Source organism: Plasmodium relictum (genome assembly GCF_900005765.1).
Source record: "Plasmodium relictum strain SGS1 genome assembly, chromosome: 12".
Classification (NCBI taxonomy): Eukaryota; Apicomplexa; class Aconoidasida; order Haemosporida; family Plasmodiidae; genus Plasmodium; species Plasmodium relictum.
Genome location: NC_041690.1, coordinates 2,008,671 through 2,035,868, shown reverse-complemented (window position 1 = coordinate 2,035,868; position 27,198 = coordinate 2,008,671). Strand labels below are relative to the sequence as shown.

Genomic DNA, 27,198 nt, shown 5'->3' with positions numbered 1-27,198 from the left:
ACAAAAGGATAAAAAAAAATTTATTTAAAAAAAAAAAAAATATTTATAAATTATGTTGATTATTAAAAATAATGATGTATTTAAAGTGTAAAATATAAATAGTACATGAAAATAAGCATTTAAAAAAAATATAATTTATATATATATATATATATATAATAAATTTTACCTTAAAAAAAATCATATAATAATTCTCTTATTAAAAGACATATGCTTAATTCTATATGTTTTATTATAAAAAAAAATGAAATAAGCATACTAGTTTTTCTTAATTTTTTTTATAATTTTTTTCTGTTCATATTTTTTATTTTGTTACACTTTTTTCTTTTTTTTTTTTCCCCCCATTATATTTTGACAAAGTAAAATGGCTGTCTCAAAAAAAAAAAAAAAAAAAAAATTTTAAATAAGTATAAAATATAAAATACCAATATTAATCTAAATTAAATAAAGTGTTTCAAGATGTTTAAGTATTATTATGATTGTATTTTGGGAAGATATATATACTGAAGAAAACTTAATGTTATGTATTATTCTAATTTATCAATCCTAATTAAAAATTTTTTTTTTATTATTATGAGAATTAATAAACTAATACAATTAAATTTGTATTTCATAATTATGAAATACTTCTGCTCAAATATACTAAGGAAAATTATATTGTGAAAACCTGAAAATGTTATTTGTAATTTTTTTCCTTTTTTTTTTTACTTAATATATAGAAAAATATTTGCTTTATCAACTGATTCTTAATGATTATGTCATAACTTATTTTAGAAGAATTAAAATATAAATAAATATATAAAATAAAATAAAAAAAAATAGAAAATATAATTAAAAAAAATTACATAGTATTTTTATTTTTCGACTACTTTTTGAACCTAAATAAATAGTATTATCCTTCTTAAATTTAAATAAAGAAAACATTTCTTATTTTTTTTTAAAAGAATTATATAAAACTTATAACAATTTTTTAATTTTTTACTTTCTCCATTTAAAATAATACATTTTAAGAATGAAATAATTTTTTTTTCAATTTTTTTTCTAATGTAATTAAAAAACATAAATATAAAATATAAAATATTTTTTAAAATGCTGATTGATCTTTTGAAAGTATAACATTCCTTATAGTAACTTTTATAATAAAAAAAAATTTAAGAGGTATTATACCATAAAATGTTATTTTTAAAATTCAATATGTTTTGCTAAGAAAAAAAAGATAAACATAAAATTCTACAAAAAAAGGAACTTTTTTTTTTTTTTTTTTAAATTAGTAAAACATGAAAAATAAAATATGAAAATTAAAAAAAATGCATATATAGATTAAAAAAAAAAAGTTGTATTATTCAGAAATATGTTGATAAAGCATGATAAAGAATTAATTCTATAGAAATTTAAAAATAAAAATAAAAATTAGCATATATATAATTATTTCCGTTCATTAATTTTTAAATAGTATTTTATAAGAAATGAGAATTTTTTAAAAAACACATATATATTTTTTATAGATGATATTTTTAAGTAAATAAAAGACATAGATAACACGGTAACAGACTTAAACAATGAGAAAAATAAAAATTCTGGAGATCTTAATAATATATTATATATTAATTTTTATAAATGATGGAAATAAAGTTTTTATAAAATCCAATTTTATTTCCAAAAGTCCTAGATATAAATGTTTTGCAAATTATAGGAACAAATACTTGAACTTTATGATAAGGACAAATTATACTACAAAAAAGAAGATTAATATATATGAAAATCCTTTATATTACAAAAAAAAGAAAAAACATATATTGAAAGGAAATAAGAGTATTACAAGACGTTTATTTACATTACAACCAAATAAAATTTCAAGTAAAAGTGGATTAGAACCATCAAAAAGTGTATTAAAACATATAAAAAAGAAATACAATTTAGGAAATTCCAATTATAGAATCCAAAAAGAGTTAAATAATTTTTTAAAAAATCCACCTATTAATTGCACTATAGATGTGCACCCAAATAATATCAGAGTTTGGATTGTACAGTATGTGGGATTGGAAAATACCATATACGCTAATGAAGTTTATAAAATAAAAATTATTTTTTCAAATGATTATCCATTGAAACCACCTACTGTATATTTTCTTCAGAAACCACCAAAACACACCCATGTATATTCAAATGGGGATATATGTTTAAGTTTATTAGGTGACGACTATAATCCTAGTTTATCTATTTCTGGTTTAATTTTATCAATTATATCTATGTTATCATCAGCAAAAGAAAAAAAATTACCAATTGATAATTATACACATGCAGATGCAAAACCTGGAAGTAGTCAAAATAATTTTCTTTATCATGATGACAAATGCTAAATTTAATTATATATTATTTCTACACTATTAAGCATTTTTTCTATTCTAAATATTTACATTTAATCTGATATCTCTAATGTTTCTTTAAATTGTATATATTTCTGTCATAAATAGTACTCTTTTATGCTTCACACACATATAAATTTATTCTCTTTATATTTAGGTACAATCTTTCTTTCTTTTTTTAAACCATTGTTTGAGTATATTAATATATTTATTATATATTCTTTTTGTTTAATATTTAATATGGTAACTTCATCTTTTTGAATATGAATGATAAATTTGTTTTAAAATTATATATTCTTTCATATTTTTTTACTATTATTGATATGTCAATATTTAATATATATTTATAAAAACTTTGTGTGTTTCTAATATTTACTTTTTTGTTACTATTAAAATATTTAATTTTTTTATTTTATATTACATACAGAATTTTATAATCATTTTTGTTTATTACATCTTGTTTTTTTATTTTTTCTTTATTCTCTTATTAAAAAATCTTATTTTACTCATGTTAAATTTTATTTTTTTATCTCATCCATCAACTTTTAAAAATTTCTTGAAATTTTTTTTTTTTTAAACGTAAAACGACCCAAAATAAATAGGAGAATTATTTTGACGTCTATAAAAGACAAATTGAAAAATAGTGGGGTGTGCAAAAGCATCTGTCAACATATTTAAAAACTAAAATCTCTTCTTTTTATTTTATTTTTTTATAAAGAAATAATTTTTTGTATGTGTTTATTTTTATGTTGCAAAATTTACAAAATTATATTTTCCAAAAAAAAAAGTGTTGTAGAATGAATCTGAATTATAATGATTCATGGAACACTTAAATATATAATAAAAAGAGGAAGAAAAAAGGAGAAGTAAAAGAAAATATATAGCATATATTTGTTTTAAAACATTTTTTTTTTAAATTTATGAATTACTGTCAATGTAAAATAAATACCTCGCACACAAATACGCACACAACAAAAACCATTTAAAAATATGTTGTAGATAGTACGAATTAAATTAGAATAAAACATATTTAATAATTATTGATATTCAGAAACACATTTGGATAACTTTTAGCTTAAAATATGACTTTTTTTTTTTTTTTTTAAAAACATTGAATAAGAATTTTTTGATTGAATATTCTGTAAAATTATTAAAATTACTTTTCTTTAATTCTTTCATAGAACAGCAATTATTTACTAAAAAAATTTTGTTTTAATCAATTAAAACTTACAGCTTTGAATAAAATATTTTAGTTAAAATGTAAAAATTTAAATTAAATATTTAAAAGACACATTTTATTTACAAAAAATATTTTTTTTTTTTTTTATAATTATATAATTTTTTTAATACATTACACCTGAACTATTCATATAATTTTAAATAAAAATAGTTTTATTAATATTCTTACTAGGTTAGTTGTGGCATTTTAAAATATTTTAAATATTTGCTAGTAATATTGATGAAAAACTACTCACTGTTTTCTTTTTTTTTTTTTTAATACATTTTCTTCCAATAAAGCAAATATGACCACATATTGAAAATATTTTTTGCTTTTGTGATATATCTGAAACTCTACATCCATTGTTTCTTGTAAATAGTTTTTTTTTTTAATATTTTTATTAGAAAAAAAAAAATTTAGATGAATATATATTTATATATATATAAATGTATCGTTTATATTTTCTTTTATACATCAATTTTTAATAACATATATTCATATAAAAGTATTTATGTAATATAAAACGAATATTTTATTACATATTTTTAAAAAGCCTCTTTTTTTTTTTCTTTAACATTTTGATATAAATTTTTATTTGGGGTTTCGTTGTTTTATCAATATTGTTATTAATATTTATTTGTTTTTTAAGAATGTAATTGCATGCAAACAATTTTGTAACAACATAATATAAAGATTATAGTAATTTCCTATTTTACGATACATTACTAATAAAAGAATAGAAAAAAAATTTTGTTATTAATTTTTTATTATTAACATATATTCATTTTATATTAATAACATATTATGTTTTCTAAAAAAATATATTTTTGTGTGTATATAAGAATTTTTAAATTTTACAATGTTTTTTTGAAGAACACGAAGAAAAATAAATTCATTGCTTAATTATTTTTTTTAATAAACTTATTAATCATTTACAACATTACATTTTTTCTATTTAAACTATTTATTTGATGTGAAAAAAAAAAAATATATATATATATATATATATATATATACATTTATTTTATATTTCAAAGATATCTTATAATTATTGTAAGATTTGTTTAATACTGTTTAAAATCTGTTTGCAGCTTTATAATTATGACCAAATGAATAAATTAGAGAAGAACATAAATGAAACAAACGACACAATGGTTGAAAGTACCTGTAGAACGTATATTATGGAAGGGTACCCTACTGAAAATGGTGAAACTCAACCTGAATTAAAGGAATATTATATTTATCCTAATGTTGTAATTCATGATTATGAAAAAAATAGTAACTCTTTATTAAATTTTGATTGCCCAAAAACCCCATTTAGTTGCCAACCGAAAAATTCAAAAGTGTTTATTCGTAGAGTTGATAATAAGAATACATGGTTTAATAAAACTTACAACGTTTTAAATGGTTCATATTATAAAGATCTTAGCCCCCCTATAATTTCATCAAGAAATTCTTTTGATAGAAAAAAAATGGAAGAACATAATTATTATATGGATGCAAATGAAAGAGGAGAAACTAATGAAAAATATATATCTAATAAAATGAACGATAATACATATATGTGTTCCGTTGATGAATCTAATTATCCCCTAAAAGGGCAAGTTCTAAATGATAGTAATATACAAATAGATGTACCTCTTTGTGTCCAAGAAGCAACTCATAGTGAAAAAGGATATAATGTTACTTTACCAATGAATCCAATAAATCAGAATGGATTTTATTATAATTATATTACTCCAGAAGCTTCAGACAATGAATGTAGCATTAATACTGCAGCAGTTGCAAATTTTGTTCATATTTTCTTTAGATATATTTATAAAGTATTTAAGCTAGCTTTCGAAAAAATAAAAAGAGACTTCAACACTAAAGAAGTTTATTTTGACTCAGGAATGCTACCGTTTCATGATTTAGATATATCATGTGAAGTTTGTAGGACTAAATATGGAGATATATTAATGGATGCGCATAATAAGGATTGTTTAGCATATTTTGAAGGATATGATGAAACCCGTACTATGTTTACAAAATTATGGGATATAGTTAACAATTGGATCGATTCAAGAGAAAATAGTAAAATAGAAATAATAAGAGGAAAGCAAAATAAAAATAATGAAGAAGCTTACTATCAATTGGAAGAATTTCCAAAAGATGAAAATGGTAAAATTGAACTACCTAAATTTAAAACTGTTGATAGACAAAAATCAGTAAAATTTTAAAAATTTATAATTTTCATATTAGAAAATAAAATAAAAAATAATAATAAAATGTTATCTCTAAAATTATTAATTCAAAAAAATTTTCTTCAATTATATAATAATAATTATTTGTAACTACGGATATATATATCAAAGTTATAGCTATATATATATTTTACTACTATTTTAAATGAAAAAAAAATTTCATGTATGTTAACAGCATGATAAAATGAGTTAATGTATCCTTTAATGTTTTATAACAAAAATATATATATATATATATGTTCTTTTTTAGTTCATTAGGGACTAAAAAAAATAAAGTCAATTGTCTTTTTTTTTTTTTTTAATTTTACTTTTGAAATTATTTTAAAAAATTTAAGGATAATAATTAATCCATACATCATATATTCACTTTTTTAAGTAAATTAGCATTTTTACTTTCTGCTATTTTAATATATTTCTTTATCTATTACAGATATATTTATATTAAACTTAAGTCATTAAGATGATTTTCTTTAAAAAAGACAAAATTTAAATTAATAAAAAAATATAATCTTGTTTAAATTATACATTATAAAATAAACAGAAATTTCCAAAACTCTAAATGAATACTTAGTAAGCGATAAAATTAATATTTAAAAATAATAAGAATATTATGAATGAAGAAAAATAATTGTTTCCTATATATATATGTATTAAAAAAGAGTCCAAAATGTTTAATATATATATATAGATCAATTTTTAAATATGCAATAATAAGAAAAAATTATCATCTCTTATTACTTATGACTATTCCTCATTTTTCATGAGGAATGTTCTTGAGGAGCATAATGATTCCAGTTATCATTATTTAATTTTGTAGTAGTTGCTTGTGAATCATTTTTCGACTGGTAAACTAGTAATTTTAATTTAAGCTTTTCATTAATTGCATCAATAAAATCATCCGTATATAAATAATCCTTTTCTGTAACATTTTTTATTCCTTTAATACAAGCTACTAAATCTTTAGACATTAACCCATCTTCGACAGTTTCAATGCATGCTTTTTCAAGAGCGTAACAAAATTGTTGTAGCTTTTGATTATTATCCAACTTAGCTCTTTGCTGAAGTCCTCTAGTCCAAGCAAAAATAGAGGCAATAGGATTCGTTGAAGTTTTTTGCCCTTTTTGGTAGCATCTATAATGCTTTGTAACAGTACCATGAGCAGCTTCTGCTACACATGTAACGCCGTCAGGACACATCAGAATTGAACTCATTAATCCTAAGGTTCCATATCCCTGTGCAACTGCATCTGATTGTATATCACCATCATAATTTTTGCATGCCCATACAAATCCTCCTTCCGATTTTAAAACTTGCGCAACCATATCATCAATTAATTTGTGTTCATACCATAAATTATGTTGTTCAAATGATTTTCTAAATTTTTCTTCATAAACTTCATTAAATACATCTTTAAATAATCCATCATAAATTTTTAGTATAGTATTTTTTGTACTCATATAAACAGGCATTTTAAGGTCTAAAGCATATTGAAAGCATGATAAAGCAAAATTTCTTATTGACTCTTCAGTATTATACATACCTAAGCATACACCAGGAGATTTGAAATCAAAGATAGTTTCTCTTACAACTCCAGAATTATCATCTGGGGTAAAAACAATTTCAAATTTTCCCTTTTTTTCAATTTTCAGTGATTTTTGTTTATATTGATCAGCATATGCATGCCTTCCTATTACTATGGGTTTCTTCCAATTAGGTATAAGTCTAGGTATATTTTTAATTAATATAGGTGCTCGAAAAACAGTACCATCTAATATGTTTCTTATGGTGCCATTTGGGCTTTTCCACATTTTCTTTAAATTAAATTCTTTTACTCTTGCTGCATCAGGTGTAATGGTTGCACACTTGATACCAACAGAGGTTTTTTTTATTTCTTCTGCTGCTTCTAAAGTTATCTCATCATTTGTTTTATCTCTATTTTGAATCGACAAATCAAAATACTTTGTTTTTAAATCTAAATAAGGCAATATCAATTTATTTTTTATGTCTCTCCATATTATTCTAGTCATTTCATCTCCATCTAATTCAACTATAGGATTTTCAACTTTTATCTTTCCACATAAATTAAAAGCGGAATCATTATGAACATTATGCTTAACAATGGTAAATAAATTATTTTTCAAAATTTTTCTATTTATCATTTTTGTGGTATTTTGGAATTAATAAAATTTGAAAATTTTTTTAATAGATAACAAGAAATTTAAGAAAAATAATCAAGATAATTTAACTAGAAGTTAATATGTAGTATATAATTAGTTTTAGAGTTTATTTGTTTTTCGTTAACTTTTTGGAAAAGACCTAAAACATTCTTTTTATGTAATATTATTTTGAAATTATTTCTTTTCTTTTATTTTCTTTATATACTTTCAATTTAATTTTTAAAATGCCCCAAAGCCAAAAGTCATAAAAAAAAAGGGGTTATAAATTTGATCCTCTCTAAGTGTTTTTTCTTTTTCTTTTTTTAAATGTTCTTTTTTTTTAATTATTTATTTAAAAATTAAAATATCCTGTACTATTATTATATAAAAAATTTGCATAATTTTACCAGTAAAATTTATACTACATCTAATTTAAAAGAAAAAATAATATTCTTTATTATCAAAAATAAAAATAAAGAAAAAATTATATTTCCTTTATACATTTTATAAAAAAGCTATAGTTCTATTATTTAAAAAAGATATATTTCAATTTTTTTTTTTTTTTTTTGCATAGAACACTTATAAATGAAAGAAAAAATATTCATCAAAAAAAAAAAAAAAATTCGGAAAAATATGTAGAAGATAATAAAAAAAAAAAAAAACTAAAATTTAGATTTTCCTTTTTTAATAAAAGAACTAAATGACATGAATATTATTCGAATTTGAATGCAGGTAATCTAAAATTTAACATTAAAACATTTTTAATGTTAAATGTGTTGAATTCAAACAAAAAATATTTAGAAAAAATTATATAATTATAATTAAATGAGCCTTTTATTTTTTTTTCAAGAAATTATTTATATATTTATTAGTAAGATTTTTTTCTATAAAATAAAAAGATTTATTATCATTTTTTTTTTTCTCTCGAATTATCTACATTTTTTTTTTTTACAAAAATTAGAAATTTTTTTGATTATATATAGAATGTAATTTTTTAAGGTTAGATTTATGTTAATTTATTAAGGAAAATATTCATTACTTTTAAATATAAGCATCTTATTTTTAGCAATTTATAATAAAATTAAAAATTTTCTCATTTTATTATATGTAAAAATAATATATATGTCAATTTTTTTTTTAAATTTATTAAAAAATAATTCATTTTTAGGAGTATATTATGTTGGCATGTTATCTGTTTTTAATAAATAAATATTCAATTAATGTATATGCATATTTCAGGAATATGCGTATTTGTTTATTTATTTTTTATTTTCCATTTTTTTAAACAATTTTATAAATTCTTATGCATATATATATGTAAATAGTCCTGTATTAGCAAATTGAGAAAAATAAAACATTATTTAAATTTTTATATTCATTGTGTATGATATTTTTTTTTCTTTATATATATATTTATATTTTTTTTTTTTTTTTCTATATTTATTACAAGATTCCATCTTATTTTTTATAAGTCTTGCTTTACTACAATATATATAAGATTCACGATTATTTTCGTTTAAAATATAAAATAAAAAAAAAAAAAAATAGAATTATAAAATATGAAATATGAAACGAAATATTACGGATTTATAGTTTAAAAAAATATTTCTTTATTCTGTTTATATATATATATTTTTTAATTTTTCCTTATATTTAAAAAAAAAAAAAGACATCAAAATGGATGCTTTTGAGTTAGATAAAATGATTAAAAAAAATGGTGATTTCAATAAATGCTATAATTTTAACAAAAACGAAAATAACTGTAATAAATCAATAAATGTTTTAAATAAAAATAAGTACAATATTAATGATGTACATCATTTTAGTAATAATATAAATGAAGATGTGGCAAAAATCCAGAATGAAGTAAAAAAAAAGTATAACTTAAAAAAGGATGTAATTTTATCATCATCAGAAGAAGAAAGTTCTAGTTGTACAGAATGTTTATCAGATGAGGATAATTCTTATTATTCATTGAATGAAGGATATAAAACAAATTATATTTTGGAATCTTTATTTGATAAAAATGCATTCGTTTATTTTATAGTACCATTTAACAAATATAATTATACTAATTATTATACTAATTGGAATAAAATAAGTTTTCGAATTTATGCTTCATTGAATTCAGTAACTGAAAAAAGATTTAAGAAAAGAAAAATAAATAACATGAATAATAATAATTTCAACAATCCGTTAATATCAATTTTGAATAATTTTTTATATTTTTTATTATTAAGTGAATTTCTAAATTTTAATGAAATACTTAAATTAATGCCTTTATGTAAACTCTCCTATAAAATCTTCAATAAGTTTTTTTATATAAACGTTAACATTAATCCCTTTAAGCAAAATATTAAGGATATTATAAATTTTCTAAAAGAAAATAAAGAATATCAATTTAATATTTTAAAAAAAAAAAATTATAAAATTAAAAATGAAGATAATTTTTATAATGAAAAGGAAATATTAAATGATGATAAATCATATATGAATAACCCCCTTGAAACATATGAAAATAATAACTATAGCAATAAAGAAGTAGAAACATTGAATAGCAACAATAAAAGCTTAGAAACATTATATAACAATAATCATATAAATTTCAGTAATAAAGATGATATTTTAAATAATGATTATAAAGTAGAAAAAAATACCCAATACCTTAAAGAAAATAATTCAGAAGAAAGTTCACTTTCCATAAAAAAAAGTTCGTCTAATAAAGTTTTTTTTACTAATAACATTATAAATATGAGACATCTATTTTGTTTATTTGAATACATGAGAGTTTATTTAAGCAAATACAATAGGGAAAAAGTGCATTTTTGTATTTCTAATCAAAAGTTTAAGTATGATATAAATAGAACTAATATATTTTTTAAAGATATATTCCCTTATGGCAATAAGATATCTTCTTTTGAATATAAAGTGAAATTAAAAAAACATATACAGAGAAGATGGAATTTGAAGGGAAATTATGTGCATGAAAATTATTTTCATCATAAATCTAATCAATCAGATGAAGTGGGAATATTAAAATTAATTGAAAATGAGCATAGTAAAATATATCCATCATTTACAACTTTAGTAACATTAGATAAATTTGGTTGTATTAATACATGGAAGATCAATGATATAAATTCTATCGTTCCAACATTCTTATTTAAATCACAATTATTATTAGAAGATAAAAAAAATATTAATGCAACAGATGCAATTAATTTAAATTCGGATAATTTTTTGATATCAGATAATTCTTCTTTATATAAATTTTCCTTAGAAGGTAAAGGGAAAAAAAAAAAAAATACAATTTGCTTCCTATTTTTTTTTTTTATATATTATCATTTTAAATTATCTTTTATAATATTGTTTTAAAATTTTTTTTATTTATTAATACTTATTTTTTTTATCATTTACATAAAATTTTTTGAAATATTTTATAGTAAATTCTAAATAATATATTTCATAATAAATATATAGCATATGCATATATATATATTTATTTTATTTTTATTTTTTAGATAAGAATAAAATTATATTGAAACCAGTAATCAATTTATCAATAAATCATATAGATGGAAAAATTAAAAATATTGTTAGAACTGACAATAATAAGTGCTGTATTGGTTTAAGTCAAGCAATATGTTATAGAGTAGATTTAGAAAGAGGAGAAATAGAAAATTTTAAAAGCTTAAATGAAGATTTACAAAAAATAAATTTCTTTGATACAAATACCAATATTGTTTTAAGCAAAAAAAATATATTAATTGATGATAAAAGGTTACCTAATTATGTTTGTTATGTAAATTATAATTTAATAGATTATGAAAATGATAAGAAATATTATAATAGTAATAATTTTTTTTATGATTTTAATTTAACTGGCATATCATTGACTTCATTAAATTCTAATAATTCTATTTATTTATTTGATTTAAGATATAAGTACCCATCAACATGTTTATATTATGAGAATGTAGTTACAGAAACAGTTGGTTTAACAAAAAGCCATAAACTAAAATATTTAAATGATTTAAAAATAAATTATAATTCAAGATATTATTTAAAAAACAAAAAATATAGTGGTTATCATGATAATATTATATTATGTCCATATCTTACTGATAAAACAGAAAAGACAGACATAGTTCAAAATAATTATATAAGAAATCAAATATTATCAGATGAATCATTTATTTATACTATTATAAAAGAAAAAAAAAAAGAGTTAGATAATCTTCCTATTTCATATTTAAACATGTGGAGATGGTGTGATAAAAGACAATTTAAAACATTCTTTCATTATTATGATAATTTTAATTGTAAGAGAAGTTCAGATAAGATAAATTGCTATTATAAAAATATGTTATATGATTCAATATATAAATTAGATAGTACACCGAATCACCTTTTCATAACTTATGAAAATTCTAATTATATTCATTCATTATTACCACCTTCATATGGATTACATATAAAAAGCTCATTAAAAGAGGTTCCTTTTTCTATGCATCCAACAAATCTCTAAAAAAAATTTCAAAAATTTTTTTCACTCATAGATGCATATATATATATATATATGTAAATAAAGCATTATTGCATCATAAATAACCGTTTATTTAAATTAGTTTTAATCTAATATTTGTGTAAGATTTTTATCATTTTTATTACCAATATTGTTTTACTAAATATTGTTATTATTATTTATATATTACTTTTAGTTTTTAAAATATAAAATTTACATTATTTAACTTAAAAAAAAAAAAATGAAATAAAATTAAAATATAAAAAAAATTATATTACCGATGTACTTTAATTAAAAATTGATTCCATTATTATATAATTATTTACTAATTTATTTTTATTTTTTTTTTTTAATTATATTTTAATCTATTTATCTAAAATTATATAATAATTATAAAGGAATAACTTTCATTATCATTTTTGTAAAATTTATAATAATTTTAAAATTTTAAAAATATTTTTAAAAATAAAAGTATTATTATTTTTGTATATTTGTAAATCTTATAAGGACACAATTTTATTCCTAATTTTTTTTAAAAAAAAAGGTCATATACTAAAAGTTACTTTTATTATATATGTTAGTAGTGATGAAGAATTAAAAGCTTGAAATTAATGAATATATTTTTGCAATTATTTATTTTTAAAATTATTAAAAATGTTGTTATTAAAAATAAAAAACTGCTTATAACATCTTTTCAATTATATTATAAATTACCAAAAAATATCTAAATTAGACAGTTCTTTTTTTTTAATTGAAAAATGGGTATGAAATATATATATATATATATATTTCAAATATATTATTACTTTCTTATGAACAAAGAAAAAAAAAACTAAGATCAAAAATTATTTTAATTCTTTAAAAGATCTTCTAAGTAAACAACAAAAAGTAGTAAAAGGTAATCCTTTATTTAAATGGTCAACGAAATCTTCAAAATTATTTATACGAGGTGTTGTTTCAATGGCTGTATGAATACAAATATGTATGTATGTATATATATATATATAAAATTATGTATACATAATAAAATAAACTTAATATTTCATGTAAAAAAAAATATGGCATACCTTCATAAGATCCATTATTTAATGCAACTGTAGCTCGGTATTTTTTTTGAGGTTCTGATTCTTGAATATTTGAAAATTCTATTAAAATTTTATCGTCTGCATGATTTTGAATTATTTATTAATAAAATATAAAGTAGTAATATATTACTAAAATAATTTATGCATATATATATAAATAATAATGGAGTAAAAATTAAATAATTTCAAACCTTGAAGAATTATTTCAAAACCTAAAAGATTATATAGGGTTTCTAATTTTTTTTGCCATTCATTCTGAATGTAATCTTTATGTAACTTCACTGTCTTATATTCTGTAAAGTAACGGAGAATTATTAAAAAATTAAAATAAGAGTATAAATAAAACTAAAAAAAAAAAAGAATATACAATAGCTAAAAGAGCATTACCTAATTTGGATGAATCAAAATTTTTTAAAATTAAATTAAGTTTATCATTAATTTCATCAATTAATTTAGGATATTCTTCTAATTTCTTTTCTTCTTCCTATACAATAAATAAAAAAAAAGTGAAGTTTCAGAATATTATATTAATTATATAAATATATTATTATTACTAAAACACTTTCTTTTAGTTCAGCCACTAGTACAGTATTTGCTTCAATTTCTTAAAAATTAAGAAAGAAAAAAAAATTTAAAATAATATGTATATGCATATGTATATATATATATATATGCCATTTTTTTCAAAAAGACATAATACCATGATTTATCCTATTTATCGATATTTTTTTTTCTTTAGTTTTATTTTTTAAAATTTCTATCTGTTCTTCAAATAAAAAAAAAAAATAAAAAAAAATAAGTTTTGAATAAATTATCAAAAAATTAAATAAATATTTTTAAATTTTACTTTTTTCATTTTCTATGTAAGATTTTATCTCATTGTATTGTTTTTCTTGATCTCCTATAATTTGATTTATCTGTTGTTGAAGAGATTTTTTTATTTCATTATTATCTACCATATTCTCCATTTTATAATTTTATTTGCTTTATTTAAATCTATACTTATTTATTATTTATTAATTTTTTTATTATTTATTTTTTTATATATCTCTTTATTATTTATTTATTATTTTAATTCTTTTCTTAATCATATATTATACAAAAAAAGTTCAAGTTATTTTGTTAATTTTTTTATATTTCATTGTATCCAATAAATTTTTATAAACAAAAAATAATATATAAAAAGTAGATAATTTATATTACATAGTATTATAATGTACTTTTGTTTATAATATTTTTAAACTTCGTATTTTCGCTAATTTCTTAAGGAATAAAAATGAAAAATGTAAATAATTTAAATATATTAAAAAGATATTTTCTTACATAAAAAAATAAATAAAAAATATACGAATTTTATAGAAAATTCAATATTGAAAATTTGTAAAATTTTATTTTTTATTGCTTTTGTATTAAAAAAAAAAAAGTTAATATAGCAACATATTGTGTATTTTTTAGTTCTAATAGATTATTTTGTCTTATTATATGAATTTATTTTAACAATTTAACAGAAAAAAAAAATTATTTACAATTAAAAACTATAAAGCCTTTTATATTTTTAAATTTAATGAAAAAATTCATAAAATAACTCAAAAGAGAAAAAATCTTATCGAAAAGATAAAAAAAAAAGGAAAAAAATGTACAAAAATAAAAAAAATATAATAAGAAAAAATATTAAAAAAAAAGAAATATTTTTAAATTATCAAAGATAAATATTTATTTTAATTTTTACTTAAACATATTTGATAAAAAAAAAAAAACGTAATGAAAAGTGAAATTACTAAAAATCATGTAAAAATATATAATAAAAGAAATGAAAATGATTAAAATAAAAATTAAAAAAAAAAATCTTACGTATTTTTTTTTTTTTTTGATTATAAATAATTGAACAATATTATTTGTATGACAAAAGAAAAAAATAAATAAATAGAAATAAACATTTTACTATATAAAAAAATAAAAATATTACTTTAAGATCAATCAAATTGCAAGTAATTTCAAAATTTTAAAATATTTTAAATTTTATTTTTAATGGAATTTTTTGATTCAAACTTTTTTAGCGTGTCTTGAAGTAAATTCACATTTTCATCAATTTTACAATTTATTAATTTAATATTTCTTTCTGCTAAATTTAATGTATCATCTAATTTTATTTGTTGTTTTTCTAAATCTAAATAAAGAATGAAAAAAAATGTACATATATATATTATATATATGATATAAATAATATATAAATAATTATAATATATTTTTACCATCCAATCTTGAAGCAAATGATTGTGCATTGTCATGTATTTTCTTTAACTGATGAAGTCTTGTTAAAACATTGGGAATTATATGATGTGTTTTCTTCCATACATCTAAAATTTTAAATAATTCATCAATAGATTCTTCATAATTTCCTCTTTCTTTTGATATATTAAATACATCTTTTTTAAATTTTTTCAAATTTAAAAATTCTGACTGAAGATTTTGTACTTTTTTTTTTACATTTTCTAATTTATTAGAATCTAATAAACTTAGTTTATTATATAAATCTAATATTGCATGGTTCAGATCATCATATGGAAGCATAGACATTTTTTCAATACCTAAAACTTTTTCTATATCTGAAATTTTTCTCTCTAACATTAATAAATCATTTACATTTACATCTTTTTCTTTAATATTTTTTACACTATATATATCGAATTCTTTACATGAATCAATATCACTTTTATTATGTTCATTTTTATTTTTTAAATTATCTTTTTTCCAATATTTCAATGTGTCTAATAGATTTCTGATATCTTTAGTATCATCAATATAATTTTTTTCTTCAGGTACCTTTTCTGTTTTAAAAAGTTTAGTTAATTTATCATCGTTTAAGATACTGTTGATATCGTTTTTTAAAGAAAATAATTCCATTAATATTTCCGGTATTTCTCTATTATGTAAAATTTGTTTCATAATTCTTTCATTTTCTATTAATTCTTCATCATTTAATTTATCGTCTTTATATACTGAATCTATTTCTTTTGTTTTTTCAATGTCTTTAATATATGTTGTAATATCTTCAACTTCACATTTTAATTTTTGTAAATAAGATAATGGATCTTCTAAATAACTAGACATATTTTGATTATATTCATATTTATTGGAATTGTTATATTTTAATTTAGAAGGGTTCACTTCTACTATAACCCCATTGTCATAATATTTAAAAATCTTATTTTTAAAGAATTCATAAGAATATTTTGATTCATTGCAAGTTTCATCTAAAAAGATATTTTTTTTTTCATCATTTAAAGAATCTTTTTTAATTATTTTAGAATCCATATCTAAAGATGCTTTTTTTCTTTGTTCAGCACTATCTGATGTTAGCATATTGGATAAATAAGTATTTAAAGGGGATGCATATATATTTGTGTTTATTTCATCTAAAAAATGTCTATTTATATTTACAACATCCTTATATAATTCATTTGATTCATTATGGCATATAGAATAACTAGAAGTGTCTGGTATGTATTCAAAAACATCTTTTTCTTGTGAAGTAAAAAAAATATCGCGTGTATCTGGTTTTAGGTTATCTTTTAACTTTTTATTCTTCTTCATAAATATTTCATCTTTTTTATTGTCACTTATATCTTCCGTATCATTTGATTTACTTAAACTTTTCTTTTCCTCTATTTTTCCTTTTAATTTTGTATTAGACGACATTTGTTTATCAATATTATCATGTGTACTTGAATTGATATATTTTAGATTTTTTTCAATGTTTAAATTTTTTAAAGAAAATTGTCGCCTTTTTTGATTTACTTTTGTATCACTTGTGCTCTCTTTTTTTTTAAGATCATCAAGAATTCCATTGTCTTTTTTTGTTTCTTGTTCTTGTTCTTGTTCTTGTTCCTGTTCCTGTTCCTGTTCCTGTTCCTGTTCCTGTTCCTGTTCCTGTTCCTGTTCTTTCTCATAATTTTTTTTTTGTTTTTCTTCTATATTTTTATTTTTTTCTTCTAATGCTTCGTCTGAATTTTCATAAATGCTTTCTTTTTCTTGGACATAAATATTTTCCTCATAACTTTCTTTTTCTTTTACTTCTCCATAAGAACCAACTTCCTCTTCTTCCTTCATATATTCAAAATTTTCTCTTATTACATTTGATTTTAGGTTTTCTTCTTTTTCTTTACTTGATTTTCTAGGAACACTTTTTTTTGTGTTCTCTGAAGTTCCTATCTTATGTTTTACGTGTTCATTATCATCACTGTGAGAACTCATATTTTATCTTTTATAAATTTATAAAGTAAAATATAAAAAATGTGTATTTAAATTTCTTAGTTAAAATATAGATTATTTAGAAGATTTAAACGATTTAATTCATAAAGTTTTAAAGTATTATTTCTGATTGTTACAACATAAAAAAAACTTTAAAACAAAAAGGAATATACACACACTTACGCATGTAAATTTAAAATTACAATAAAAAAGATATATATTTAAGTAATGAAATACAAAGAATAAATTCAAATTATTTTATTTTATTTTTCAAGGAAAAGAAATATGTGTAAAATAAGTAAATTTATTTCTAACATTTTTTTTTTTTATATTAGTATTTCCTTATACGAACATTTATTGTCCTTATATTAAATGCACTAAAGTTATGTAAAAATAAAAAAAAAAAAAAAATAAAAAAAAAAAAGATCATATACAAAATAAAGTAAATAATTTATCAATGTTGAAATTATGTATTTATGAGAATTGTTGTAATTACTTATTTTCTCTAATTTTTCTTTTAAAAAAAAAAAATTTAACTTAAAAGGAGAAAAATGCGTATATATATATTGTCTTATATTTCATATTTGTATTTCATATATATATATATATATATATATATATTTCGTTCATTAGATATTTTTTTGTTATTATAAAAAATATAAAAAAAATACATTTTAAGTTTTAAACGTTTGAATTTACATAACAAGAATAATTAATCCAAAAATTTATAAGCGATATGTAATGGCATATCTTTTTAATTATTACAATGACTTTACATATAAGTTTAAGATTGAATTATAATATTTTCTTAAAATAAGGTAATCTTTTGCTTTATATTTAAAAAAATCTTTATATATTTGTTACACCTTTTCCTTTTTTTTTAAATAAAACATTAATAAAACTTCAATTATGTATAAATAATCAAAATTGAAAAAAAGGAAAAAAAAAAAAAGTAAACATTTTAAGTTCCTTTAAATTTTATTTTTCAACTTCAAAATAAATTTAAATTGTTAAAAAAATAGTAAAAATTGTAATAGACAACATTTAAATTATTTTTTCATTTGAAAAGTTTAAACAATTGTTAGGAGTTAAAAAAAAAAAGGATTATATATATTCATAATTATTTAAATGGAAAGTTTCTTTTAAAATGAAAAATATTTTAATATAAAAATTATTATTTATAAATTTAAATATAATAAAAAAAATTCTTAAATAATTTGTAAAAGTGAAACTTAATGTATAATTAAAAAAAAAAATCTCTGAATTATAAATTAAAGAAGGTACTGCATTCTATAACTTTATGCGATAAAAAGTTTCTATAAAGAATATATAAAAATTTTATTATTTTATTATTATTACCTAAGAAATTTACTTATATGAAATATCTTAATGAATATAGTACTTATAAAGAGAGAAAATTATAGGTCCTTTTTAAGATTAAAATAATGTTTATTTTTCTTTTGTATTTTTTTAATGAAACAAAAATTTTTTATTTCATGGAAATGTGAAAAAAAAAAAAATGTTTAAACTTATAAAAATACCATTATAATACATAAAAAATTACACATAAGTTTTGTCAAAAATATTAAAAATAAAAAAAGAGAACATATATGTATAATACATATATAAGTAAATATTTTACTATGTAATAAAAAAAAATTTTATAAAGAAAAATATATTAATATTAAATAAAATTTTCTAATACATTAAAATTTGGGGTATATATAAAATTAAAAAAAAATTTTATAGTATTTATGAAATTTTGCTTTGAATAAATTTTTTTTTTTATTATAATGCACAGTTGTTGATGAAATGTATTAAAAAAAAAAAAATAAAATAAAATAAAATGAAATGAAATAAAATGAAATAAAATAAAATCAATTTTTATTATAGATTGTAATTAAAAAATAGTAAAAAAAGAAAAATAAAATAATAAAATTCATTATTTTTATTTAGTAATTTCCATATTTATTATTTATTTTTTTTTTTTTTTATATTTTTTTTTTTTTGTTTTATAATACGTTTTTATTTGTTTTTAAATTAGATAAATATTTGGTATTTAAAAGCATACAAGAGTATGTGTAAAGATATTAGCAAGTAAAAAAATATGTGATAAAAAATATAAATTAATTTTTTTTTTTTTTATTGAATAAAATATTAAAAATTAATATCACAAAAATAGATTTATGTTAACACATAAAAAGAAAAGCAGGGTAAATAAGAGGACGAGATACAATAGAATATAAAAAAAAAATAAGTAAAAAAAAAAAAAAAACAAATAAAACTTTATTTTTATGAATAAAAGGAAATTTTTGTAAATTGATCTGAAACAGACTCTTAACAGTAAAAAAGAAATAATAAGGAAAAAATGGGTAATGAATAAAAAAATACAAATAAATATTTTAGTCTCACAATTATTAATAAAATATTTTTTCGTTCAAGAACATAAAGATATGTTTATATACATTTATATATATATGAAAAAATAGTAATTACAAAATTTAGAAGAATATAAAAATAAATATTTCATTAATTTCACATATATATATATGAAAAATGAATATAATATCTATATATTTTATTTTAAATGAAATATAAAATTATTTCATATGATAGTTAAAGTAAATTTTTATAATTTTTTTTCTTTTTAAAAATAAATTTATTTGTATAACATTTTTATTGCTTTTTTTTCCTAATTAAAAATTTTTTTTTTCTTGTTTGTAGTAAGGTTCTTAAATTTGATTAAACCTGTAATGTTTTTATTGCCTGAAGTGCAATCTCCTGATAGAAAATTGCCGTTTAAAGAAAAATTATTATGGACAGCTGTATCATTATTTGTATTTTTAATATGTTGTCAAATACCTTTATATGGAATAGTTACTAGTAAATCCAGTGATCCATTTTATTGGATGCGTGTAATCTTAGCATCGAATAGAGGAACGTTAATGGAGTTAGGTATATCACCGATTGTTACAAGTGGAATGGTTATGCAACTTTTAGCAGGTTCAAAAATTATTGATGTAGATCAAAGTTTAAAAGAAGATAGAACATTATTTCAGGGAGCACAAAAATTATTAGGATTATTGATAACTTTAGGAGAAGCTATTGCATATGTTATTAGTGGTATTTATGGAAATATATCAGAAATAGGTACAGGACATGCTATTATTATAATTCTTCAATTATTTTTTGCTGGTGTAGTTGTAATTTTATTAGATGAATTATTGCAGAAAGGATATGGATTAGGTTCAGGAATATCTCTTTTTATTGCAACAAATATTTGTGAAACTATTATGTGGAAATCATTTAGTCCAACAACTATCAATACAGACAAAGGAATTGAATTTGAAGGAGCTATTATTTCTTTAATATATTGTTTATTTACTGAATCAAATAAAATAGCAGCTTTAAAAAAAGCGTTTTATAGAACACATGCCCCTAATGTTACCAATTTACTGGCAACTATTTTAGTATTTTTAATAGTCATATATTTACAAGGTTTTAGAGTAGATTTATCAGTGAAATATCAAAGTGTAAGAGGTCAACAAGGAACTTATCCTATTAAATTATTTTATACTAGCAATATTCCAATTATATTGCAAACAGCTTTAGTGTCTAATTTATATTTTTTTTCCCAAATATTATATAAAAGATTTAAAAATAGTATACTAGTAAATTTATTAGGACAATGGCAAGAAATTGAAGCTAGTGGTACTTCTATACCAATAGGAGGAATAGCATATTATATATCTCCTCCCAATTCATTTGCTGATATAACAAATGACCCTTTTCATACCTTAGTATACATATCTTTTGTACTTATTGCTTGTGCATTTTTTTCTAAAACATGGATCGAAGTATCAGGAAGTTCAGCTAAGGATGTAGCAAAACAATTAAGAGATCAACAAATTGGAATGAGAGGTTTTAGAGATACTCCAACATCATTAACTCGTGTATTTAATAGATATATCCCAACAGCAGCTGCATTCGGAGGTATGTGTATTGGTGCTTTAACAATTTTGGCTGATTTTCTTGGTGCTTTAGGAAGTGGTACTGGTATATTGCTAGCTGTCACAATTATTTATCAATTTTATGAAATGCTAGTAAAAGAACAAGAAAAAGCAACATCATTATTTTAAATATAAAGAAAAAGAAAAAAAAATTACAAAATCAGAAAACACTATATTTAAAATTTAATTTTTTTTTTTTATATGTCAATATTGGGGAAAATGTAAAGAATATATAGACATAGAAGATAATAATAAAATAATATATTTTGACTGCCACATATTTATGTTCATTTCTTTTAAAATATTTGAATAATTTAGTATAAGACAAAATAAAAATATATAAAAATTAAATATATATTTATATAAAACTATATAAATTTTTTGTGTTAAAGTAAAAAATTATATGTAAAAGCTGTTCTACATTTAATACATTAAATTTTAAACGAATATTTTTTTTTTTTTTTCAAAATTAGATTTTTTTTAGCTTAAACGTAAAAAGAAAAAAAAAAAAATTATATATTGTTAAATAATCCAATGAAAATATTTAAATTTACTATAATATTAACATTTTTTGAAAATTAATTAAAATAAAAAATTAAAGTCTTTTTTTTAAAAAAAATTAAAACAAATTGTACATTATAAATCTTTTTTGTATATATAAAAAATATTATAGCCAAATTTTTTTTTATTCAAAGCTAAAAACACTAAAAAAAAAAATTTTCGCAATATATGGAGAGTAGTGTTTTCAATAATGTTTAGGGAAACTGTATGAGAAATAAAAAATTTAATAAACTTTAAAAATAAATATTAAAAGAATGATAAGTTTATATGTGGATAAATAATAATAGACTCCTATTTTTAAATATATATATACATTATGTATTTAAACAAATAAACTAAAATCAAGTATTCTAAATGATTGTATCATTTCATTAAATATGTTTAATTCTGGTTGAATGTTTAAATCTTCTCTTGGTATATTCCATGTGATTAAAATATCTGCATTATATTCTTTAAAAGGGAATATGCATATGTATAATAAAATATTTTCATATACTTGTGAATTTTGCTTCTTAACTTTTTGTTTTCCAACGACTAAAAAATAGTTTTTTTGTGAATGAGGTATGGCGTTATTATCTAATATAATAATATTTTCTATACTATCATTTTCTTTAGCTAAATCGTAAAAATAAAATTTTCCTTTTTCATTATTATCTATATTTTGATAACACAAAATTTCTATGATTATGCATTTATTATCAAGTTTATGAACGTATACTTCTTGATTATCAGGTATTACTCTAAATTTTGATACATCTAAATAACTATCAGGTATAACCATCTTAATATATTTATTAAAAAAATGATATTCACATAATTTTTCTTCCATTTTAACTTTCAAAATTATATGTAATTATATATATATTTAAATAATTTTATTAAATTAAAAAAAAAAAAAAGCTATATTTTTTTTTTTTTATACTAAATCTAATTAATATCTTTTATTTGTTCTTGTTCTTTGATTTAATAAACTTAATGTTCTGTATTTCATTATTTTTAATTCATTTAAAAAATAAGAAATTTTTTTAATGAACTCGTTAAATAAAATATTTTCAATACATTAGCCAATATATTTATCTTCGTCTTTCAGAATTTAAATACTTGAGTAAATTATAAAATAAGATGAAATGAATTTAATACATAGCAAAAAGAATTGGAATATACCATTTATAGTTATAAATAAATAAATATATATATATATTATTTATTGTTCATTTTTATTTATTTTTTTTTTTAATTTAAAAATAATTAAAAAAATATTTCTACCTTTTGTTAAGAATTAACAAGACCACAATTCAATAATATATAATTAAAAATTTTATTTGAAGATAAAAATATAAATAAAAAAAAAACATTCATATAAATATTTTTTTAAAGTAAAAACTTTAATAGTATCATTTCTTAAATGTTTTATTATAACTTTTATGCTAACTCATTATACAATTTTCTTAAAATTTTAGCAGAGAAACGACTTATGCATGAATTTTATCTATATATAAAATAGATTCTTAAAATTGTTTTACCAAGAATTATAAAAGGAATGTCTATATAACATTTTCTATAATGCATATATCAACAATTACATAAAATAATTTTTTTCATATATATATATGCTTATATTTAAAAAAATTATCCAATATTTCATTATTTTTTTTTTTTAAATTTCTTTTACTAATAAATATTAAGATAATTAATTTGTTTTAATATATTATATTATATATTTATATATATTTATAATTTTTTTTATATTTTAACTTATTTTCTTATTAATTTCTATATAATTTTGTTTAATTTTATTTCGGTCAATTTTAATTTTATTAATGTTTTTCTTTTATATATTTTATTCCTTCTATTTTTTTATATGAAAAAGAATTATAATATATATATATATTTGTATACAAAAAACTATGTTATAATAGTAGAATACTTTATATTCTAGTAGAAAAATTTCCATTTAATATTTGAATATTTAAATCATTATATATATATAAAAGAAATTTTATGAATAAGAAATATTAAATTAAAAAATACATATTTATGCTTAAACAATTAAAAAATAATATAAGAATGATATTTTAAAAAGAAACGTTACAAAGATAAAAGAAGATATCATGAGAATACTATATGTAAAAATAATCCATTATGGAATAGTTCGTTCTTAAACCTGTGAATTGTATAAGTTCTTATTGTCATTTTAAATATATAAAAAAAAAAATTCTGTAAAATAATTAATAATAGATAAATATAAATTTATCCTTTTCTTTATTTTAAAAATAATACTTTTTAATATTTTTATGAAAAAATGTAGTAGTAAAATTATGAAAGCTTATGCAGATTTTTTCCTTTTTTTGTTAAATAAGAAAGTATTCTTCCGAAAATTAAAAAAAGGTTATTAAATAAAGCATATTTTTCTTTGTATATGTACATGCTTATATAAATATTATTTTTTTTTTTTTTTTTTGACAATTTAAAAAATATAACGCTATTAAAAATAGTTCTATAAATAAAATTTTTTTATGTAATTTTTATTTTTATGAAAATAGCAATAATATAAAAAAATATATTTTTTTATTTTATACATTTAAAAAAAGTTAGAATATAAATTGAGGTCTCAAAAAAAATTGAATTATTAAGAAGGGAAAAAATGAAGCAATTATTTTCATAAATTTTTTTTACGGTTTCATAATTCACATTAATATAAATTTTTATAATTTTAAATTATGTCAACATATTTTTTATTTTTTATTTTTTTAACATAATTTTATATTAAAAATAGTATATTTTTATATAAAATTTTTTTTATTTTATTTTATTATTATTTTTTTTTTTAATAATATTTTATTTAAAATTCTTTTTTTTTTTTTTTTTATTACAATTTTATTTTAAAATATTTCTTTCTTCAATATGAGTGGTAGCAATAAAAGTGATACTAAACTAGATAATGAGATAAGAGTAAGTTACAAGAGCGATGCATTAGATTACGTCTATAAGGCTATAGTTTTGTTTGAAACTTATGATGAGGTAATTTTATCAGGGGTAGGAAAGGCTATTAGTTCTGTTGTTAATGTTGCTGAGATGGTTAAGAGAAGAGCGAAAGGTATACACCAATTTACTAAACTTTATGAAAAAGAACATATAATTAAAAGGTTAAAATGTTGATATTTTAATGAAATTTCCTTATATATATATATATATATTTTTAAATAATAATACATATATCATTTTATTTTATGAAGATATATTTTTATTTTTTTTATTTCTATTTTACTCTTTTTTTTTGTAATTTTTTTTTTATCTTTCATAAGGAATATATATATGTATATTAATGTACATTCCTGAAAAAAATATTTTTTACAAAATGAATTTACAATTTCATTATTCTATAGAGAGGATACGAGTGGCTTAAAAAAAAACACAAAGTATGATAATAAAAGATTAGCTGAAGAAGATGAAGAAGAAGACGAAGAAAATAATAAAAATAAAACAACTTCTAATAGAATAATTGAATTTAGTACGACTGTTCCATGTATGAAAATAATTTTATCTAAAAATGAAGAGAAAATAAATAAAAATGAGATTGGATATCAAAAACCATTAGATGAAAAGGAAATAAATGTCATGACTCCTGAACAAATACTAAAAGAAAAAGCCTATAGAAGAAGATGTAAATTTTTTATAAACTTATATATATATAAATGAAATTTATTTTGTTTTAAATTAACACTTTTTTTTTTTTATTTTATAATTTAGATAGAAGAGGAGGTAGAGGAAGAGGATACCGTAGAACATATTATGAAGCTTCAATGTGGAATAACAGAAGATATGAAAAAAGAAATTAATAATTAAAATGTAAAAGTGAAAATAGATTATATATTCCAACTATATATGTATTTACGTTATGTATTTATTTTTCATGTAAATTTGAACAAAACATTAGTCATATTTTTTTTTTTTTTAATGTAAAGGTTTATTTAATAGTTCAAAATATTTTATAGAAATAAAATATTTTTGTTTAAACAAAATATTTAAAGGAATTAAAAGATAGAAGATCTATTAAAATTAAAGGAATTATAAATATTTAACATTTAAAAATTTCTAAATATTGCAAAAAGAAAATTATAATTTTTTATTTTTTTAATACAGTATTTAAAATAATAATAAAGTATGAAACTTTCTATAACATATCAATGTTATGTTGAAATTTAAAATTTAAATATATCTTTAACAATAAAACTTTTAGAATTATGTATTCAAAATAAACAGATATTAAAAAAAAAAAAAAAAAAATAATGAATAAAAAATTAAATTATTTCTCTTTTGGAATTATATATAAGGATTAACTTTTTACAGAAGTTAAATTATTTATAAAAAATAAATTCAAAAAGGTCAAATAAAATAACTATATTATTTCATATTCGCTTTTTATTCAAAATTTTCTTTTTTAAAAAAGACAATTAAAAAAAAAGAAAAAACCTAGTAATCTTATTTTCTTATTAAATTTATAAGAAATTGGAAACTTTTAACTTATCTCATTTTAAGTACTCTAATATAAAAATACAAAATGAAAAATTGTAAAATAGTATCTCGTAATCTTATTACTCAAAAAAAAAAATAAAATAAAATAAAATAAATAAAATTATTGAAATAAAACATTTATAATAATAGGTATACAATTTCCCTATTTCCTTTTATAATTCTTTTTTTTCTTTTATTTAGAGTAATACTTCGTTAAAATTATATATTATCTTTTCTATTACAATAAATTTTTAGAAGAAAAAAAAA

The 27,198-nt window shown here is 18.3% G+C and overlaps 9 protein-coding genes across 9 annotated transcripts; 5 read left to right on the top strand and 4 right to left on the bottom strand.

The window, feature by feature from the left end:
• Positions 1-1,559: 1,559 nt before the first annotated feature.
• UBC (ubiquitin-conjugating enzyme E2, putative) lies at positions 1,560-2,360 on the top strand (the record flags this gene model as incomplete). Its single annotated transcript, XM_028678337.1, has 1 exon — positions 1,560-2,360. One exon carries the CDS (start codon positions 1,560-1,562, stop codon positions 2,358-2,360), a length of 801 nt encoding a protein of 266 aa, XP_028534636.1.
• Positions 2,361-4,694: 2,334 nt separating this feature from the next.
• On the top strand, positions 4,695-5,804 carry PRELSG_1252300 (inner membrane complex protein, putative; the record flags this gene model as incomplete). Its single annotated transcript, XM_028678336.1, has 1 exon — positions 4,695-5,804. The coding sequence occupies one exon, from the start codon at positions 4,695-4,697 to the stop codon at positions 5,802-5,804; it is 1,110 nt and encodes a 369-aa protein (XP_028534635.1).
• A 782-nt stretch (positions 5,805-6,586) lies between these two features.
• On the bottom strand, positions 6,587-7,987 carry IDH (isocitrate dehydrogenase (NADP), mitochondrial precursor, putative; the record flags this gene model as incomplete). The annotated part of the gene is made up of 1 exon (XM_028678335.1): positions 6,587-7,987. The coding sequence occupies one exon, from the start codon at positions 7,985-7,987 to the stop codon at positions 6,587-6,589; it is 1,401 nt and encodes a 466-aa protein (XP_028534634.1).
• Positions 7,988-9,661: 1,674 nt separating this feature from the next.
• On the top strand, positions 9,662-12,512 carry PRELSG_1252100 (conserved Plasmodium protein, unknown function; the record flags this gene model as incomplete). The annotated part of the gene is made up of 2 exons (XM_028678332.1): positions 9,662-11,267; positions 11,506-12,512. 2 exons carry the CDS (start codon positions 9,662-9,664, stop codon positions 12,510-12,512), a joined length of 2,613 nt encoding a protein of 870 aa, XP_028534633.1.
• An 842-nt stretch (positions 12,513-13,354) lies between these two features.
• On the bottom strand, positions 13,355-14,562 carry SPC25 (kinetochore protein SPC25, putative; the record flags this gene model as incomplete). Its single annotated transcript, XM_028678331.1, has 7 exons — positions 13,355-13,473; positions 13,577-13,672; positions 13,786-13,887; positions 13,982-14,078; positions 14,149-14,198; positions 14,295-14,360; positions 14,442-14,562. The coding sequence occupies 7 exons, from the start codon at positions 14,560-14,562 to the stop codon at positions 13,355-13,357; spliced, it is 651 nt and encodes a 216-aa protein (XP_028534632.1).
• A 1,044-nt stretch (positions 14,563-15,606) lies between these two features.
• Positions 15,607-17,848, bottom strand: PRELSG_1251900 (dynactin subunit 2, putative; the record flags this gene model as incomplete). Its single annotated transcript, XM_028678330.1, has 2 exons — positions 15,607-15,761; positions 15,847-17,848. 2 exons carry the CDS (start codon positions 17,846-17,848, stop codon positions 15,607-15,609), a joined length of 2,157 nt encoding a protein of 718 aa, XP_028534631.1.
• Positions 17,849-20,213: 2,365 nt separating this feature from the next.
• On the top strand, positions 20,214-21,984 carry SEC61 (protein transport protein SEC61 subunit alpha, putative; the record flags this gene model as incomplete). Its single annotated transcript, XM_028678329.1, has 2 exons — positions 20,214-20,217; positions 20,570-21,984. 2 exons carry the CDS (start codon positions 20,214-20,216, stop codon positions 21,982-21,984), a joined length of 1,419 nt encoding a protein of 472 aa, XP_028534630.1.
• A 754-nt stretch (positions 21,985-22,738) lies between these two features.
• On the bottom strand, positions 22,739-23,245 carry PRELSG_1251700 (nuclear import protein MOG1, putative; the record flags this gene model as incomplete). The annotated part of the gene is made up of 1 exon (XM_028678328.1): positions 22,739-23,245. One exon carries the CDS (start codon positions 23,243-23,245, stop codon positions 22,739-22,741), a length of 507 nt encoding a protein of 168 aa, XP_028534629.1.
• A 2,075-nt stretch (positions 23,246-25,320) lies between these two features.
• On the top strand, positions 25,321-26,255 carry ALBA2 (DNA/RNA-binding protein Alba 2, putative; the record flags this gene model as incomplete). Its single annotated transcript, XM_028678327.1, has 3 exons — positions 25,321-25,562; positions 25,803-26,080; positions 26,167-26,255. The coding sequence occupies 3 exons, from the start codon at positions 25,321-25,323 to the stop codon at positions 26,253-26,255; spliced, it is 609 nt and encodes a 202-aa protein (XP_028534628.1).
• Between the last annotated feature and the right edge of the window lie 943 nt (positions 26,256-27,198).